Source organism: Babylonia areolata, chromosome 6 (genome assembly GCF_041734735.1).
Source record: "Babylonia areolata isolate BAREFJ2019XMU chromosome 6, ASM4173473v1, whole genome shotgun sequence".
NCBI classification, from domain to species: Eukaryota; Metazoa; Mollusca; class Gastropoda; order Neogastropoda; family Buccinidae; genus Babylonia; species Babylonia areolata.
Window position 1 is genome coordinate 42293274 of NC_134881.1, and position 16941 is coordinate 42310214.

Below are 16941 nucleotides of genomic sequence, written 5' to 3' on the forward strand. Positions count from 1 at the left end.
ACCTACAGTATTGACAGCTTTTCTGTAGTATCAGTATGTGTTCCGGTACCAGAAATAAGTGCGGCTTATAAGCCAGTGCGGCTTATGTATGTATAAAGTTCAATTTTGTCCAAAATTAGGTGGGTGCGGCTTATATACCAGTGCGCTCAATAGACCGAACTTTACGGTAAATAAAACAAAAATCAAGAGGTACATCCTATAATCCATGCATATACTAGCCCGAAAAAAATACAGTGATTCAGTAAGAACCAGGAAAACTGTTCTTCTTCTTCTTCTTTTTTTGGAAAATAAGTTCCAGAAAAACTTTGTGAAGTCTCACCGAATAGCAGTCAGTGGAGCTGGTGAAGGTGGTCTTTCAGGGGACTTTTTCCTGAAACACAGGCAGCAGACAGAATGGTCATGCTTATGCAGAGAATATTTTGCTTAGGAATTATTCAACATATTCTCCAGTAATCCCTCCCTCCCCCTACCCACCCTCTCTCTCTCTCTCTCTCTCTCTCTCTCTCTCAAATACACACACACACACACACACACACATGTATATATATATATATATATATATATATATATATATATATATATATATATATACACACAAAGTCTCTTCAAAGACATTCAACCAAAGGGCTTTTTCAGTATCAAGCACCTTCTGTTTCGGAATTCTCTTCCCCTGGATCTCCGGCACTCACCAACTCTGTCCTCTTTCAAAAGTAAACTGAAAACCCACCAATGCAAAATGGCCTTTGGATGTGACGAAACATAGTTCTTTGTCTCCTCCCACCCTCTACACTCTGTAATGTATCTAAAGTATTAGTCCAAGAAAAGTAACTACTACTAATACTACCTAATTTATTATCATTAAGAATAACGTCCCTTGCATGAGAGCTTGGTCTCTGTAACCTTGAACGCCAACGGTGGTTTCTAAGTAAAGTTAAGAAGTTTTCATCTGTCTTCGCTCATGTCTTCAATTGTGTGTGAATCCACAACATCATCAAACATTTGCAGAACATCTTTTCCACTTTTCCATCATACAAACATTACACACTCCCCTTGTGTCCCCCCTCCATTGCAGTATTCCTGTGGTGCGTGCGCTTGCGAGTAGGTGCTTGTGTGTGTGTGTGTGTGTGTGTGTGTGTTGTGGCCTTTTTCCTGCGATTATTTACATACCTGCAGTTTGTTATATTGGTGGATACTGATCTTGTTTTCCACTTCTATGTCTTCATGTGCTCTGGTGTTGTACAATGCACAAAATATTATGTACTTTTTCATGTGAGGCGCTTAGAGCCCATCTTTGGGGAGTTTGCGCCATATGAGTACAATTTATTATTATTATTATTATCATTATGACATACATATGCAGTCATAAACCACACACATACTCACCCCCCTACCCTCTCGTGCCATATGAGTACACTTTATTATTAGTATTATCATTATGACATACATATGCAGTCATAAACCACACACATACTCACCCTCCTACCCTCTCGTGCCATATGAGTACACTTTATTATTAGTGTTATCATTATGACATACATATGCAGTCATAAACCACACACATACTCACCCTCCTACCCTCTCGTGCCATATGAGTACACTTTATTATTAGTGTTATCATTATGACATACATATGCAGTCATAAACCACACACATACTCACCACTCCTACCCTCTCACCCACTCCCCACTCATGATATCATCTGCCACTTTTCAAACAATCTTTACCACAGTTCAGGCCCGCTTTTCCCCCACTCCCCGAAACAGAAAAAGACAAAGAAAGGAAATCAAAAGGAAAAAAAAATGATTGTAAAAATACACAGCCTGCAGACACCAGTGAAGTATATTTTGTACAAAGACTGACTTAGCATCAGCAGTGAAGATATCGCAAGTTGTCGAAGAATGAAACAGTACCTCTATAGGCATGCTTTTGGTATGGACAGACTGGCATCTTAAAAAGAAAATTTTGAAACACACACGCATACACACACAAACACACACACACACATACACATACATACACACACACACACACACACACACACACACAGAAAAAAAACAAGCAATTCAATAATAAATTTGTCAGATTAATTTCAGAAAGTTGATGTCTTACTTTTTTCGTCGTAGGACCACCACAACAACGATAACAGCAACTATAATGGCAGCCACCACAACAGCAACGACAGCTCCAACAATAGCACCAACTGGTGGACCTGGACCAGACAAAAATGAGGCATGGTGGTGCTGGCTTCATACTGCATAGGCACATTACATCAGGTCTTTCTGCTGGATGCATGTGCGTGCCTGTGAATTATGTATACACCTGTATATGCCTGTGTGCATGGGCCCGCCTATACATGTGCATATAACTCTGTGTGTGTGTGTGAGTGTGTGTGTGTGTGTGTGTGTGTGTGGACGATCCTTCAACTTTCAGTTCCTCTCAGGAAAATAAATCGGATTTGTCAGCCTTCTGACAAAGTGTAAAACACAGCCTATTTGTGCATGAAGCCACTCTTTTTTGCTTTACCATATGGGTGAGTCAGATCCATAAAAAAAACTTTTTTCCCATGACTGATATCCCATTATATGGCAGAATTTCACTGCTTCTGGCAAAGTATTCATCAGCATAACTTCCATACTAGACAGAATAAGTTCACATTTTGACTGAAAATAATATCTTTTAAAAGTGTAATTAATAAAATTAATGTCAATTTGTTTTGGTTTTTCAAAAGAAACTTTTTTTTAAAAATGAAACACTAAAACCAGTTGAAATGTTTATCACTTTTGTGCCATTCCTGGTAATGCTTGTCTTCATAACAACAACTGCTGTATCTAAGCTTAACCCCTTCACCGCCTATCAATTCAGAGTACAAAATTTCCTTGTGGTATAAACACAGAAAAGACAGTGGCTAAGAATAGCTGGGGATTCCCCCTGCGATGTATAGAAAATATGGCCTGTCCTACCACCAAACATTAAGAGCAGTAGGTTCATGGATAACAGACCAATGAATGGTCACCTTTCAGTGACGTGGGTCCTCTACCACACCTGTGCATAAATGCGACCTTGGCGGTGAAAGGGTGAAAGCTAAATTTGGTTATTGACAGATAATGTACTTCCAGATAAAATGTATTTGTTTCAGTTTACCATGTTTTTCAGGGTGGGTTTGCTAAAACTCAATGACAAGAATCGTTTCCGTTCACATTAAACACATAGAATCATCTGTGTAGTTCTTCTTCTTCTTCTTCTGCGTTTGTGGGCTGCAACTCCCACATTCACTCATATGCACACGAGTCGGCTTTTACGTGTATGACCGTTTTTACCCCACCATGTAGGCAGCCATACTCCGTTTTCGGGGATGTGCATGCTGGGTATGTTCTTGTTTCCATAACCCACCAAACGCTGACATGGATTACAGGATCTTTAACGTGCGTATTTGATCTTCTGCTTGCATATACAAACGAAGGGGGTTCAGGCACTAGCAGGTCAGCACATATGTTGACCTAGGAGATCATAAAAAATCTCCACCCTTTACCCACCAGGCGCCGTCACCGTGATTTGAACCCAGAACCCTCAGATTGAAAGTCCAAAGCTTAAACCACTCGGCTATTGCGCCCATCATCTGTGTAGTAAATCTGTACACCGCAAACATACATTCTGCAATTTTTTTTCCCCATTCGTGTTACCATCATCATCAGCCTGTGTCCTGACGATGATCACATCATCTGATTCTGTGCAGCCTTCACTCGTACACGCCCAGATGATGACACTGTAAAAGACACAACAATTGTTTCAGCTGTTTCAGCAGTTTACCATGCTTCAGAACCACACTCTCCAATCATACATAACATTTCATCAGTTTCAGTCCCAGTTACTCAAGGAGGTGTCACTGCATTCAGACAAATCCATGTACGCTACATCACATCTGCTTGGCAGATGCCTGACCACCAGAATAACCAAACATACTAAATCAGGCCTTGAGTGCATGCTGAAATTTTTTTTTTTTTTTTTTTTGCTGCCCCATCATCTGCACCGTTTCAGTGGCATTAGTCCCACGCCGCTCATTTAGATTCCCCCATACACGGCCACGCCTGGGTTCGTCCGTCGCAGTTCCAGTGTCGGCAGTCCACAGGGAACCATCGATGTTAGGTCGCCAGGAGGCCACACACCAGAGGAGACCCTGCACTACTGCTGAGTCACTTCGGTGGTGTTAAGTGGTGCCTGTTCTGTTTTAATGTACTTAGGACACCACCTACTAAGCACCCTACTAACGACAATAATGGCTTAGTCGCGGAGCCAGACTGAGTGAGCGTCCCTCCCAGAGTGGAGACCGCCACAACGTCCCTCAAACAACAGCCCCCCATGAATCTGCCGACACTGACGACACTGACAGGACTCACCCCAAACACGGAAGTGGAGGGGTATCGAAACTGAGGTCACCATGAGAGCAGGGCATGAAAGGCCACAGACTCTGAGACTATTTTGTTTATACTGATGACAATGAAGGAGGAGGAGGATGACGCTGATGATGACGATGTTGCTATGGAGGTCCATTTTGGTTTGGGACTGCGTGACAAGGCTGTACTCTACGCTTCCTGTCATAATAATATCCCGGCGTTAACCAGGCCCGAGAGATACAGACACTTGCAGTGTTGGTCAGGTAATTAGAGCAACACACCCAAAGACGCATCCTTGAAGTGGATGACACTCGACTGTGTGGTCCCAGTCTCCCCATTTAAGCCAACAGCACACTCAACTCTGGGTAGGAGCCGGCCACGGGCCAAAAAACCCACCTCCGCTGGGATTCGAACCCGCATCCTCCCAGCCGTCAGTCCACGACACTAACCACTTTGCCACGGCGGCTGGTGCATGCTGATATATTTGTGTACCTATCAATATTAATTTATAGTGGATTTCTTCTACAGAATTTTGCCAGAAGACAACTCTTTTGTTGCCATGGGTTCTTTTTCAGTGCAACAAGTGTGTGCTGCACACTCAGTTGATCATCTCATCTAAATGACTTGACGCTCAGTTTGATTTTTCCAGTCAAACTTCGGAGAAAGGGCGAGAGTGGGATTGAACCCAGACCCTCACGGACACTGTATTGGCAGAGAAGCATCTTAACCATTCTGCCACCTTCCTCCTGATATGTCCAATATTTCATCGTGCACAGCAAAACACATACACAGGGTTTGTGATGACAATGACGCAATCTTTGTCATTGTCACTGACACTGTGAGAACATGGTCACACATTTTTGTTGTTTTGAATGTTAGTGGGGTTTTTGACTCACTTGTGTAAACAAAGTGAGTCTATGTTTTAACCTGGTGTTCGGTTGTCTGTGTGTGTGTGTGTCTGTGTGTCTGTGGTAAACTTTAACAGTGACATTTTCTCTGCAAATACTTTGTCAGTTGACACCAAATTTGGCATAAAAATAGGAAAAATTCAGTTCTTTCCAGTCATCTTGTTTAAAACAATATTGCACCTCTGGGATGGGCACAAAAAAAAAATAAAAAAGAAGCCTAATTATATGCAAACTGCATTTACTGTTATATTTATATTTTTTGTATTCTCTAAACTTGGCACTCTGACCTCTTATTCTGACACAACAAGAGGAGTCATTATTATCATTTTTTGTTCAAACAGGAACTTCTTTTGCTAAGCATGGAATTTTTATTTATTTTGCAAACGTTTTGGTGCAGATAGTAAAAAAGGGAAATTACTCTGTAATTAATGCTAGGGGACTTAATTTATCACAAGTGAGTCTTGAAGGCCTTGCCTCTCTTGTTAAGTTAATGTTTTGGAGGGTGAGGGGGAAGGAGACATGACAGGTCCTTCTCATGTTACTGATTATATTCTTGAATTGCAATTAAAGCAGTGTCAATTTCCCTGGATAAAAACTGACTTTCAAAAGGTAAGTTGTGGCTCTGCCAATTCCTAGAGCTGAGCCGATAACCATTCCTATGCCATATATTATAACATGAAGTGAAATAAACTGATATCTTCTAGTCCCTCATGGTGTTCACTGGAAACTTAGTCTCAGAGTCATTCATGAGCAATATTGGACACATCTCTATTATCTTGTTATGTTTGTCCCAGCAGTAATTATTCACCAAGTTGACATGCATGAATTAGAGGCAGAAAACACAAAGGAAATCACTTGACTGCTCACTTGAAAGTCTTGTCCTCTGGAAGGGGACCATTGCAGTACTGACTGCTATCCACCTGGTCACACTGTTCATCACCCACAGTGTATGACACAAAGTCAGCAGCAGATCGTGCCACACGTCTGTACACTGAGCGTCGTGTCCTGGCGGCTGGAAAACCACAATTATTCTGATATTTTTATTATATGAAGGGTAAAACAGGATCAAGAATCTTCCCTACAGCCCTTTCATGCACCACAGCAAAGTTAAGATTTTGTTCATGTTGTGTCCAAGTGTCTAGTACCCCCCCAAAAAAAAAAATTTCATTTATTTTACCTTCTTGTTAAACATGCAGAGTCTACCACTGTAGCCACACTGACCTTAACCTGTGTGATCCTTACGTCTGTGTCAAGTGTGTCTGTTACAGAATGCCCTGGTGAGTCAGTTACACGAAAAGGGCACATGTATTCACACTGATCAATTTTCAAAGCCAAACTTTTGTAAAGGGTGCAGCATTATTTGTGTGTGAAAGAAGTGTCTGGCAACATCTGCCTCCTAAATCAAGAAGCCTTGCAAAACGGATAATAAGCCAGAAACAGGCACTGAAACAACAAAGTGCTCCATTCTGTGTGTGTGTGTTGGTTTTCAGTTTTGTTTTTGTTCAGCCTGCAGAAGATACTGAAGATGAAAAATGTAGAGTGTTGTAATTCTGTTGTCCATCGTGGTGAGTACAGTATCTTTATGTACTTTTCTAAACGTTTTTCATCTACTTTTCATCAAATACACAAAATACAAACTAGGAGAATAAGGGAAAGAAAAAGATCCTTTTACATCCAAGAGGCACATAGTTACCTGAAGCAATGGTGGTGTGGAAGTTGTCACGAGTAACACGGTAACTGCCGGAAGCGCCGCCATCCATGAACTGTTTCCATGTTGGTAACTGACCGTATTTGGTTTGCTCCTGTTTACCACTTTCTGTATGGACAAAATGCACAGTCAAATGCAGTCTGACATGGTTCTGGTGGCTAGTCTCCATCAACAAATACTGTTAAAAGATCATACTCTCTCTAAAAGAAAACACTGTCACCATCAGCCAAAATTTGATGATCCTAACCACCTGTGGTCAGAGACATGTTCACAGGCAACAACCCTCAAGAGGATTCAGCACACACACACACACAAAACATACACACACACACACACACACACACACACACACACACACACACACACACACACACACACACACACGCACACACACTGAACCATTCAATACATGGCAGACACCAGCACCCTCCTCCTCCTTCCCAAACATCAAAACCACGTACCAGGCTGACACTGGTCAGTGGAGGACTTGACACACAGGATGATACCGGCCTCAACGATGTGTCCATCTTTAGGGCTGACCACACAGGCACACACCTGCAGAGTCACCGTGCTGGTCGTACTTCTGCCTTCCACCTCCTGCACCAGCTGTGAACCGTCTGGCTTCTCCAGTTTGGGGGCTGCAGTGAACCAGGCTGTGTTGTTAGTGTCTGAGTGTGATGAGGATGAGGATGTTGCAAGTGATGCTGACACAAATGACCATACATGACAGCTGCAGTGAACCAGGCTGTGTTGTTAGTGTCTGAGTGTGAGGAGGATGAGGATGTTGCAAGTGATGCTGACACAAATGACCATACATGACAGCTGCAGTGAACCAGGCTGTGTTGTTAGTGTCTGAGTGTGATGAGGATGAGGATGTTGCAAGTGATGCTGACACAAATGACCATACATGACAGCTGCAGTGAACCAGGCTGTGTTGTTAGTGTCTGGGTTTCTGTGAGCCATCTGGCTTCTCCAGTTTGGGGGCTGCAGTGAACCAGGGTACCGGTTGTGTAGTTAGTGTCTGGGTTTCTGTGAGCCATCTGGCTTCTCCAGTTAGGGGGCTGCAGTGAACCAGGGTACCAGCTATGTTGTTAGTGTCTGAGAGTGAGGATGAGGAAGCTGCAAGTGATGCTGACACAAATGACTATACATGACAACTGCAGTGAACCAGGATGTGTTGTCAGTGTCTGGGTTTCTGTGAACCATCAGGGAAAAGCTGCAAGCGATGCTAATGCAAATGACCATACAGAGAAAAGTGGTGTACTGGTTGAAGTGATGGTGGTGGTGGTGGTGGTTGTGACAATTTATTTCAAACAATTCATTGTCAAAGGCCATGGATTATTCCACCGCCACCTTTAAACACATAAGGCGCAGGGAGAGGATTGTGGAGGGTTGAGGGGTGCAGGGAGGCGGCGAGGGAGGTTGGGGGGGGTGTTGTGCGAATTGATCATCTGCTATGTCCTACAAGGGGTTGGGGTGGGTACCTAGGTCTGTAATTTAGTCCTACATAGATTTGTCTTCCCTCTCTACTGAGGTGGTCTTTTTTTTTTTTAAATCTTTTGTAGCTAAAATCCAAGCAGACCACACATGGCCTTATCAAGGCAGAAAACTTTACATACTGGTCACACAGAACCTGAATAAGCACAGGTATACCAAGTGAGTGGCGATAACAAATAGAACATAAGGGGTTTTCTTGCTTGAATCTGATTCTGTTGTTTCGCTTAGACAAATACCGTCTCATGGGTTTCTCACTGACACGACAAGTATTCACATCACTGACACGACAAGTATTCACGAGTCACCACAGGCTGAACTTACGTTTGGCTTGGACTGTGACATTTTTTGTTGACATTTCCCCAACAAGAGAGTCTGTTTCGGCAAAGACCTGAAATAAACACAGCTGGCTCAGTCCACAAACTTAAATCACTCTCTCCATTTCTTAACGCCAAACAACCAAACACCAATTACTGGAATGTATCTGATAGAAAGTCACTTTAATTCAGTCTACAGCAATACTCTACAAAGCTGTAAAACACACAGAAAACATGCACAGTGAACTTGGTATATAGGTCCACTGAAGGAAAGGCAGCCTCAAAGTCCAATGTCCATGACTGGTCTGCTGGTGGAGCAGCAGATTTTCATCAGTTTTAAACTTTCGTAACTTGTCCACACACTACATTTCCAGTGCAGGAGGGACACTTGATGCCAATGATTCATTAGACAACTTTCCTCTGAAGGAGAGACACACTCAGTGTTACATCACTCATTCATTAGACAACTTTCCTCTGAAGGAGAGACACACTCAGTGTTACATCACTCATTCATTAGACATCTTTCCTCTGAAGGAGAGACACACTCAGTGTTACATCACTCATTCATTAGACATCTTTCCTCTGAAGGAGAGACACACTCAGTGTTACATCACTCACTCATTAGACAACTTTCCTCTGAAGGAGAGACACACTCAGTGTTACATCACTCATTCATTAGACAACTTTCCTCTGAAGGAGAGACACACTCAGTGTTACATCACTCATTCATTAGACAACTTTCCTCTGAAGGAGACACACTCAGTGTTACATAACTCATTCATTAGACAACTTTCCTCTGAAGGAGAGACACTCAGTGTTACATCACTCACTCATTAGACAACTTTCCTCTGAAGGAGAGACACACTCAGTGTTACATCACTCATTCATTTGACAACTTTCCTCTGAACGAGAGACACACTCAGTGTTACATCACTCATTCATTTGACAACTTTCCTCTGAAGGAGACACACTCAGTGTTACATCACTCATTCATTAGACAACTTTCCTCTGAAGGAGAGACACACTCAGTGTTACATCACTCGTTCATTAGACAACTTTCCTCTGAAGGAGAGACACACTCAGTGTTACATCACTCATTCATTAGACAACTTTCCTCTGAAGGAGAGACACACTCAGTGTTACATCACTCATTCATTAGACAACTTTCCTCTGAAGGAGAGACACACTCAGTGTTACATAACTCATTCATTAGACAGCTTTCCTCTGAAGGAGAGACACACCCAGTGTTACGTGACTCATTCGTAAGACAACTTTCCTCTGAAGGAGAGACACACTCAGTGTTACATCACTCATTCATTAGACAACTTTCCTCTGAAGGAGAGACACACTCAGTGTTACGTGACTCATTCGTAAGACAACGTTCAACCGCAGGATGTGCGCTCAGTGTTACATGACTTATTCATAGATAACCTTCCACTTAAGGAGAGACACATTCAATGTTACATGACTCGTTCATAAGACAACTTTCCACTGCATAAAATACTCAGTGTTACAGACTCATTCATAAGACAACTTTCCAGTGCATAAAATATTCAGTGTCGCATGACTCGTTCATAAGACAACTTTCCACTACAGAACACACTCAATGTTACATGACTCATTCACGAGACAACTTTCCACTGCAGAACACACTCAATGTTACATGACTCATTCATGAGATAACTTTCCATTGCAGAACACACTCAATGTTATATGACTCATTCATGAGATAACTTTCCACTGCAGAACACACTCAATGTTATATGACTCATTCATGAGATAACTTTCCACTGCAGAACACACTCAATGTTATATGACTCATTCATGAGATAACTTTCCACTGCAGGACACACTCAATGGTACATGACTCATTCATGAGATAACTTTCCACTGCAGGACACACTCAATGTTACATGACTCATTCATGAGACAACTTTCTAATGCTGGACACACTCAATATTACACGACTTTACTTTCCCCTGTAGGAGACACACACTCAGTGTTACATGACTTTTCTTTCCACACAGTGACACTGCAGGAAAGACTCATCCACTGGCCAACTTTCCATCAGAAAGCAGGCACACTCCATCAAGTTAATTTCTAACTTTTTTCTGACTCCATCACTGAACAGTTAGTTTCCAGGATTAACGTCAACACCCATCACTGGTGATACAGTCCACATGGACCGCCCACCCTGAACAGCACGGAAAGGGAACTGTCGAACACACTACTGACAACAGCAGAACGACAGCACACTAAGGTGGGTGGTGAGAAAGCCAGTTCTCTTTTGGGTGCCTGGGATTCCAACTCACATCCTCCTGAATATGAACCTGGCTCTGCAGGCAGCCTTCTTCAATGTCAGCCAGGTCTTCAGAGAAAAGGCACACTCAGCCACATATCCCTGACCCACTCCCATGGGAGAAATGGCATTCAGGTCTTCAGAGAAAAGGCACACTCAGCCACATATCCCTGACCCACTTCCATGGGAGAAATGGCATTCAGGTCTTCAGAGAAAAGGCACACTCAGCTACATATCCCTGACCCACTTCCATGGGAGAAATGGCATTCAGGTCTTCAGAGAAAAGGCACACTCAGCTACATATCCCTGACCCACTCCCATGGGAGAAATGGCATTCAGGTCTTCAGAGAAAAGGCACACTCAGCTACATATCCCTGACCCACTCCCATGGGAGAAATGGCATTCAGGTCTTCGGACAAAAGGCACACTCAGCTACATATCCCTGACCCACTCCCATGGGAGAAATGGCATTCAGGTCTTCAGAGAAAAGGCACACTCAGCTACATATCCATGACCCACTCCCATGGGAGAAATGGCATTCAGGTCTTCAGAGAAAAGGCACACTCAGCTACATATCCCTGACCCACTTCCATGGGAGAAATGGCATTCAGGTCTTCAGAGAAAAGGCACACTCAGCTACATATCCCTGACCCACTTCCATGGGAGAAATGGCATTCAGGTCTTCGGACAAAAGGCACACTCAGCTACATATCCATGACCCACTCCCATGGGAGAAATGTCATTCTCTAACTTATACATTTACATATCAGTCATGAACCTTCTTTTACTGGAGGGAAGGCACACTCAAAGTTATGAATTCAGTTTCATGAATCATTCATGGGTGCATTTTTCATTATAATGGCACACTGTTATTTGAGAGGGGGGGAGGGGGACAGGGGGTTTGGGTTTTTTTGCTATTTTTTTTTTTTTTTTAGAAATGGTACACTGTAAATTGTACACTCATGACTCATTTATCAGCTAACATTGAAGCTTTATTGGGATTCCTTGCACTTTGTGTTCATTAAGCCCAACAAAACCTTAAATCTTGGTGGACACACAGACACCCTCATACATGCATATGCACACATGCTTGATTGATATATATATATAGAAGAGAGAGGGGGAGATAGAGAGAGAGACAGACAGACAGACAGAAAGACAGAATTTATACAAGGTGATATTGTTTGTTTGTATATATATATATATATATATATATATATATATATATACTTACATACTTTCGCACGCGCACACACACACACACACATACACACACACAAAGAAAAAAAAAACACCTTTTACAAATTCTCTTTCTCTCCCCCTCTCTCATTCTCTCCAGTGCACACATTCACGTATGCATGAATATGAAGAAGTATTTTCTTTATACATACATTGAAGCTATAAGCAGCCTCAGCAACAACATCGATCTCCTTTGTGCCTTGACAGTTGCTACTGGTGACAGCAATGCTGCCCTGTGGGGCACTCTGAACACAGGTAATGTGACACAGCTACATTGTACTGTATCACAGCATCATCAACGTTTACCTGCATTCTGAACACAGGTAATGTGACACAGGTACATTGTACTGTATCACAGCATCATCAATGTTTACCTGCATTCTGAACACAGGTAATGTGACACAGGTACATTGTACTGTATCACAGCATCATCAACGTTTACCTGCATTCTGAACACAGGTAATATGACACAGCTACATTGTACTGTATCACAGCATCATCAATACTTACCTGCATTCTGAACACAGGTAATGTGACACAGCTACATTGTACTGTATCACAGCATCATCAACGTTTACCTGCATTCTGAAAACAGGTAATATGACACAGCTACATTGTAATGTATCACAGCACCATCAATGTTTACCTGCATTCTGAAAACAGGTAATATGACACAGCTACATTGTAATGTATCACAGCACCATCAACGTTTACCTGCACTCTGAAAACAGGTAATGTGACACAGCTACATTGTAATGTATCACAGCACCATCAATGTTTACCTGCATTCTGAAAACAGGTAATGTGATGCAGCTACATTGTAATGTATCACAGCATCATCAATGTTTACCTGCATTCTGAACACAGGTAATGTGACACAGCTACATTGTACTGTATCACAGCATCATCAATGTTTACCTGCATTCTGAAAACAGGTAATATGACACAGCTACATTGTACTGTATCACAGCATCATCAATGTTTACCTGCATTCTGAAAACAGGTAATGTGACACAGCTACATTGTAATGTATCACAGCATCATCAATGTTTACCTGCATTCTGAACACAGGTTACACACAACTGCAGTACGACACATTATAGCATCATTACTTGCAACCATAAAACAGGTAAGATATAAACATATAACCATAATGTGATATATCAATACAATAAACAGAAAGTTTCTGTGTTGTTGTTGTTGTTTTCTTTCCTGTTGGCTCTGTTCTAAAATTCTCAGCAAATAACTCAACTATGGAGTCATATCAGTGAGCTCAAGTTAAGTGATTATATGCAAGAAAATAGTTTGGTTTGGCATGAGAACAAACTCCAATAACAGAAAGGCAACAACATAAGATTGGAATCATTTCCGAAGTGTGTTCAATGTGTTCAACTCCTCTCTTGATCCACCACGGGGTAAAGGAACTGTGTTTGATTGCTGAAAAAGCAGTTTCATCTCAGGTGAACTCTCACCATGCTCCCTAGGTGTCAATAGAACTCACCATGCTGCCATACCTAGGTGTCAATAGAACTCACCATGCTGCCATACCTTGGTGTCAATAGAACTCACCATGCTGCCATCCCTAGGTGTCAATAGAACTCACCATGCTGCCATACCTAGGTGTCAATAGAACTCACCATGCTGCCATACCTAGGTGTCAATAGAACTCACCATGCTGTCATACCTAGGTGTCAATACAACTCACCATGCTGCCATCCCTAGGTGTCCGTAGAACTCACCATGCTGCCACCCCTAGATGTCAATAGAACGCACCGTGCTGCCACCCCTAGATGTCAATAGAACTCACCATGCTGCCACCCCTAGGTGTCAATAGAACTCACCATGCTGTCATACCTAGGTGTCAATACAACTCACCATGCTGCCATCCCTAAGGGTCAATAGAACTCACCATGCTGCCATCCCTAAGGTCAATAGAACTCACCATGCTGCCATCCCTAAGTGTCAATAGAACTCACCATGCTGTCATACCTAGGTGTCAATAGAACTCACCATGCTGCCATCCCTAGGTGTCAATAGAACTCACCATGCTGTCATACCTAGGTGTCAATAGAACTTGCCATGCTGCCATCCCTAGGTGTCAATAGAACTCGCCATGCTGCCATCTGTAGGTGTCAATAGAACTCACCATGCTGTCATACCTAGGTGTCAATAGAACTCACCATGCTGCCATCCCTAGGTGTCAATAGAACTCACCATGCTGTCATACCTAGGTGTCAATAGAACTTGCCATGCTGCCATCCCTAGGTGTCAATAGAACTCACCATGCTGCCATCCCTAGGTGTCAATAGACCTCACCATACTGTCATACCTAGGTGTCAATAGAACTCGCCATGCTGCCATCCCTAGGTGTCAATAGAACTCGCCATGCTGCCATCCCTAGGTGTCAATAGAACTCACCATGCTGTCATACCTAGGTGTCAATAGAACTCACCATGCTGCCATCCGTAGGTGTCAATAGAACTCACCATGCTGCCATCCCTAGGTGTCAATAGAACTCACCATGCTGCCATCCCTAGGTGTCAATAGAACTCACCATGCTGCCATCCCTAGGTGTCAATAGAACTCACCATGCTGCCATACCTAGGTGTCAATAGAACTCACCATGCTGCCATCCCCAGGTGTCAATAGAACTCACCATGCTGCCATACCTAGGTATCAATAGAACTTACAGTGATGCCATCCTATGCTGTCAACAGACTTCACCAATCTTAGAAGTGCTGAGTGGAGAGGAGAGTGGACTTTGAAAAACAAACTATAGAGTAAAACATTGTTCTGAAAAATAGATATGAAACTGAGAAGTGTTTTAACGAGTACCTTAGACTATCACTATATGTAATCATCTAATCCCAAACTACCAAAAAACGTAAGAATGTACTGAAATGAATGTTATTTGTATATGTTACCAAATTTCCAAAGGCTTTTCATTCAGTTTCATTTCTTTCAAATAAGTACATAGTATTTTCACACACACACACACACACACACACACACACCATCCACAATCCTCACTAAATACATACACACCATCTGATAGGCTCCTTGGCCTGTGACAGTGGCATTGTAACTGATGGACGTGATCGGACCGTTGCGTTTCTTCTCCTCAGGGCATGATGCTGTCAGAATCACCGTCCGAGCGGAATCAGGAGGCTGAGTAATGGTAAAGTTGACCTCTTCTGGCTCTGAAGACAACACAGGGCATGTATGTAATGTGCTGTAGTACACTGTCATCGCTGACAACACAGGACATGTATGTAATGTGTTGTAGTACAGTCATCACTGACAACACAGGACATGTACGTAATGTGCGGTAGTACAGTCATCACTTACAACACAGGACATGTATGTAATGTGCTGTAGTACACAGTCATCACTGACAACACAGGACATGTATGTAATGTGCTGCAGTACAGTCATCACTGACAACACAGGATATGTATGTAATGTGCTGTAGTACACAGTCATCACTGACAACACAGGACATGTATGTAATGTGCTGCAGTACACAGTCATCACTGACAACACAGGATATGTATGTAATGAACACAGTCATCACTGACAACACAGGATATGTATGTAATGTGCTATAGTACACAGTCATCACTGACAACATAGGACATGTATGTAATGAACACAGTCATCACTGACAACACAGGACATGTATGTAATGTGCTGTAGAACACAGTCATCACTGACAACACAAGACATGTATGTAATGAACACAGTCATCACTGACAACATACAATCAGATCTGTTTCAATCAGTGCACACAACAGTGTTTTCTTTCACTTCCCAAACAGTTTTAAGTAGTTCAGTGACAACAAGATTGCTGGTAAATAAACGTGAATCACACACACACACACACACACACACAGAGTACACAATACCAGTTGTACATCCAACGCATCCACACACGATGTCTCAACAATACATCACATTCACAAGAAATCATTTTCAGACAGCCATAATCAACCACATCATGATATACATGTATCCACGACTCGGCCCCGTAAAAACCTGACTCTGGATCATCCAGTCCTGCTAGCTTCTCTGAGTGTATGTCAGATCTCATACACTTTCAGATTCTTGCATCCCTTATGCCTGTAATCAGCTCACATTCACAGCCAAATGTCCACATTCTGTTTGTCTCTTTCAGCTCTGATACACTTCCAAATGTCCATATTATCTATGTTAATATTGGACTTCATATTTGCTTCTTTATGCCTATTTCAGATGTCATCTGGTTTCAAATGTTCACATCTCTTATACCTATTATCAGCATACATTTATCAACAAATGTTCACATTCTGTATCCTTATGGTAACTCTCATACACTACATTGTCCACATTGTCCATGTATAAATTCAGCTCACGTTCATTGACTAAGTCCACATCATATATGCTTGTATCATTTTTCATTCAATGTCTTCATTCTCTATGACTATAATCAGCATGCATTCACAACCAAACATCCATGTTTTCTATGCTTTCATTATATCAGCTCTCATTATAGAGTAACAAACATATATATTTTTCTTTGCCAGTATCACCAATCACACTCAACCAA

The 16941-nt window shown here is 42.2% G+C and overlaps 2 protein-coding genes across 3 annotated transcripts in view; both read right to left on the reverse strand.

Moving 5' to 3' along the window:
* Positions 1–16941, reverse strand: part of LOC143283533 (uncharacterized) — a 325230-nt gene that overhangs the window by 258160 nt on the left and 50129 nt on the right. The window lies entirely within an intron of this gene.
* Positions 1–16941, reverse strand: part of LOC143283031 (uncharacterized) — a 55703-nt gene that overhangs the window by 25011 nt on the left and 13751 nt on the right. For both annotated transcript variants that reach the window (XM_076589029.1, XM_076589028.1), the window contains exons 8-16: positions 15402–15556; positions 12509–12601; positions 8826–8892; positions 7469–7645; positions 6993–7115; positions 6167–6311; positions 3681–3763; positions 2110–2209; positions 320–370 (exon numbers count right to left, since the gene is read on the reverse strand). In XM_076589029.1, coding sequence (XP_076445144.1) covers positions 320–370; positions 2110–2209; positions 3681–3763; positions 6167–6311; positions 6993–7115; positions 7469–7645; positions 8826–8892; positions 12509–12601; positions 15402–15556 — 994 coding nt within the window. The remainder of the gene's footprint in view (positions 1–319; positions 371–2109; positions 2210–3680; positions 3764–6166; positions 6312–6992; positions 7116–7468; positions 7646–8825; positions 8893–12508; positions 12602–15401; positions 15557–16941) is intronic.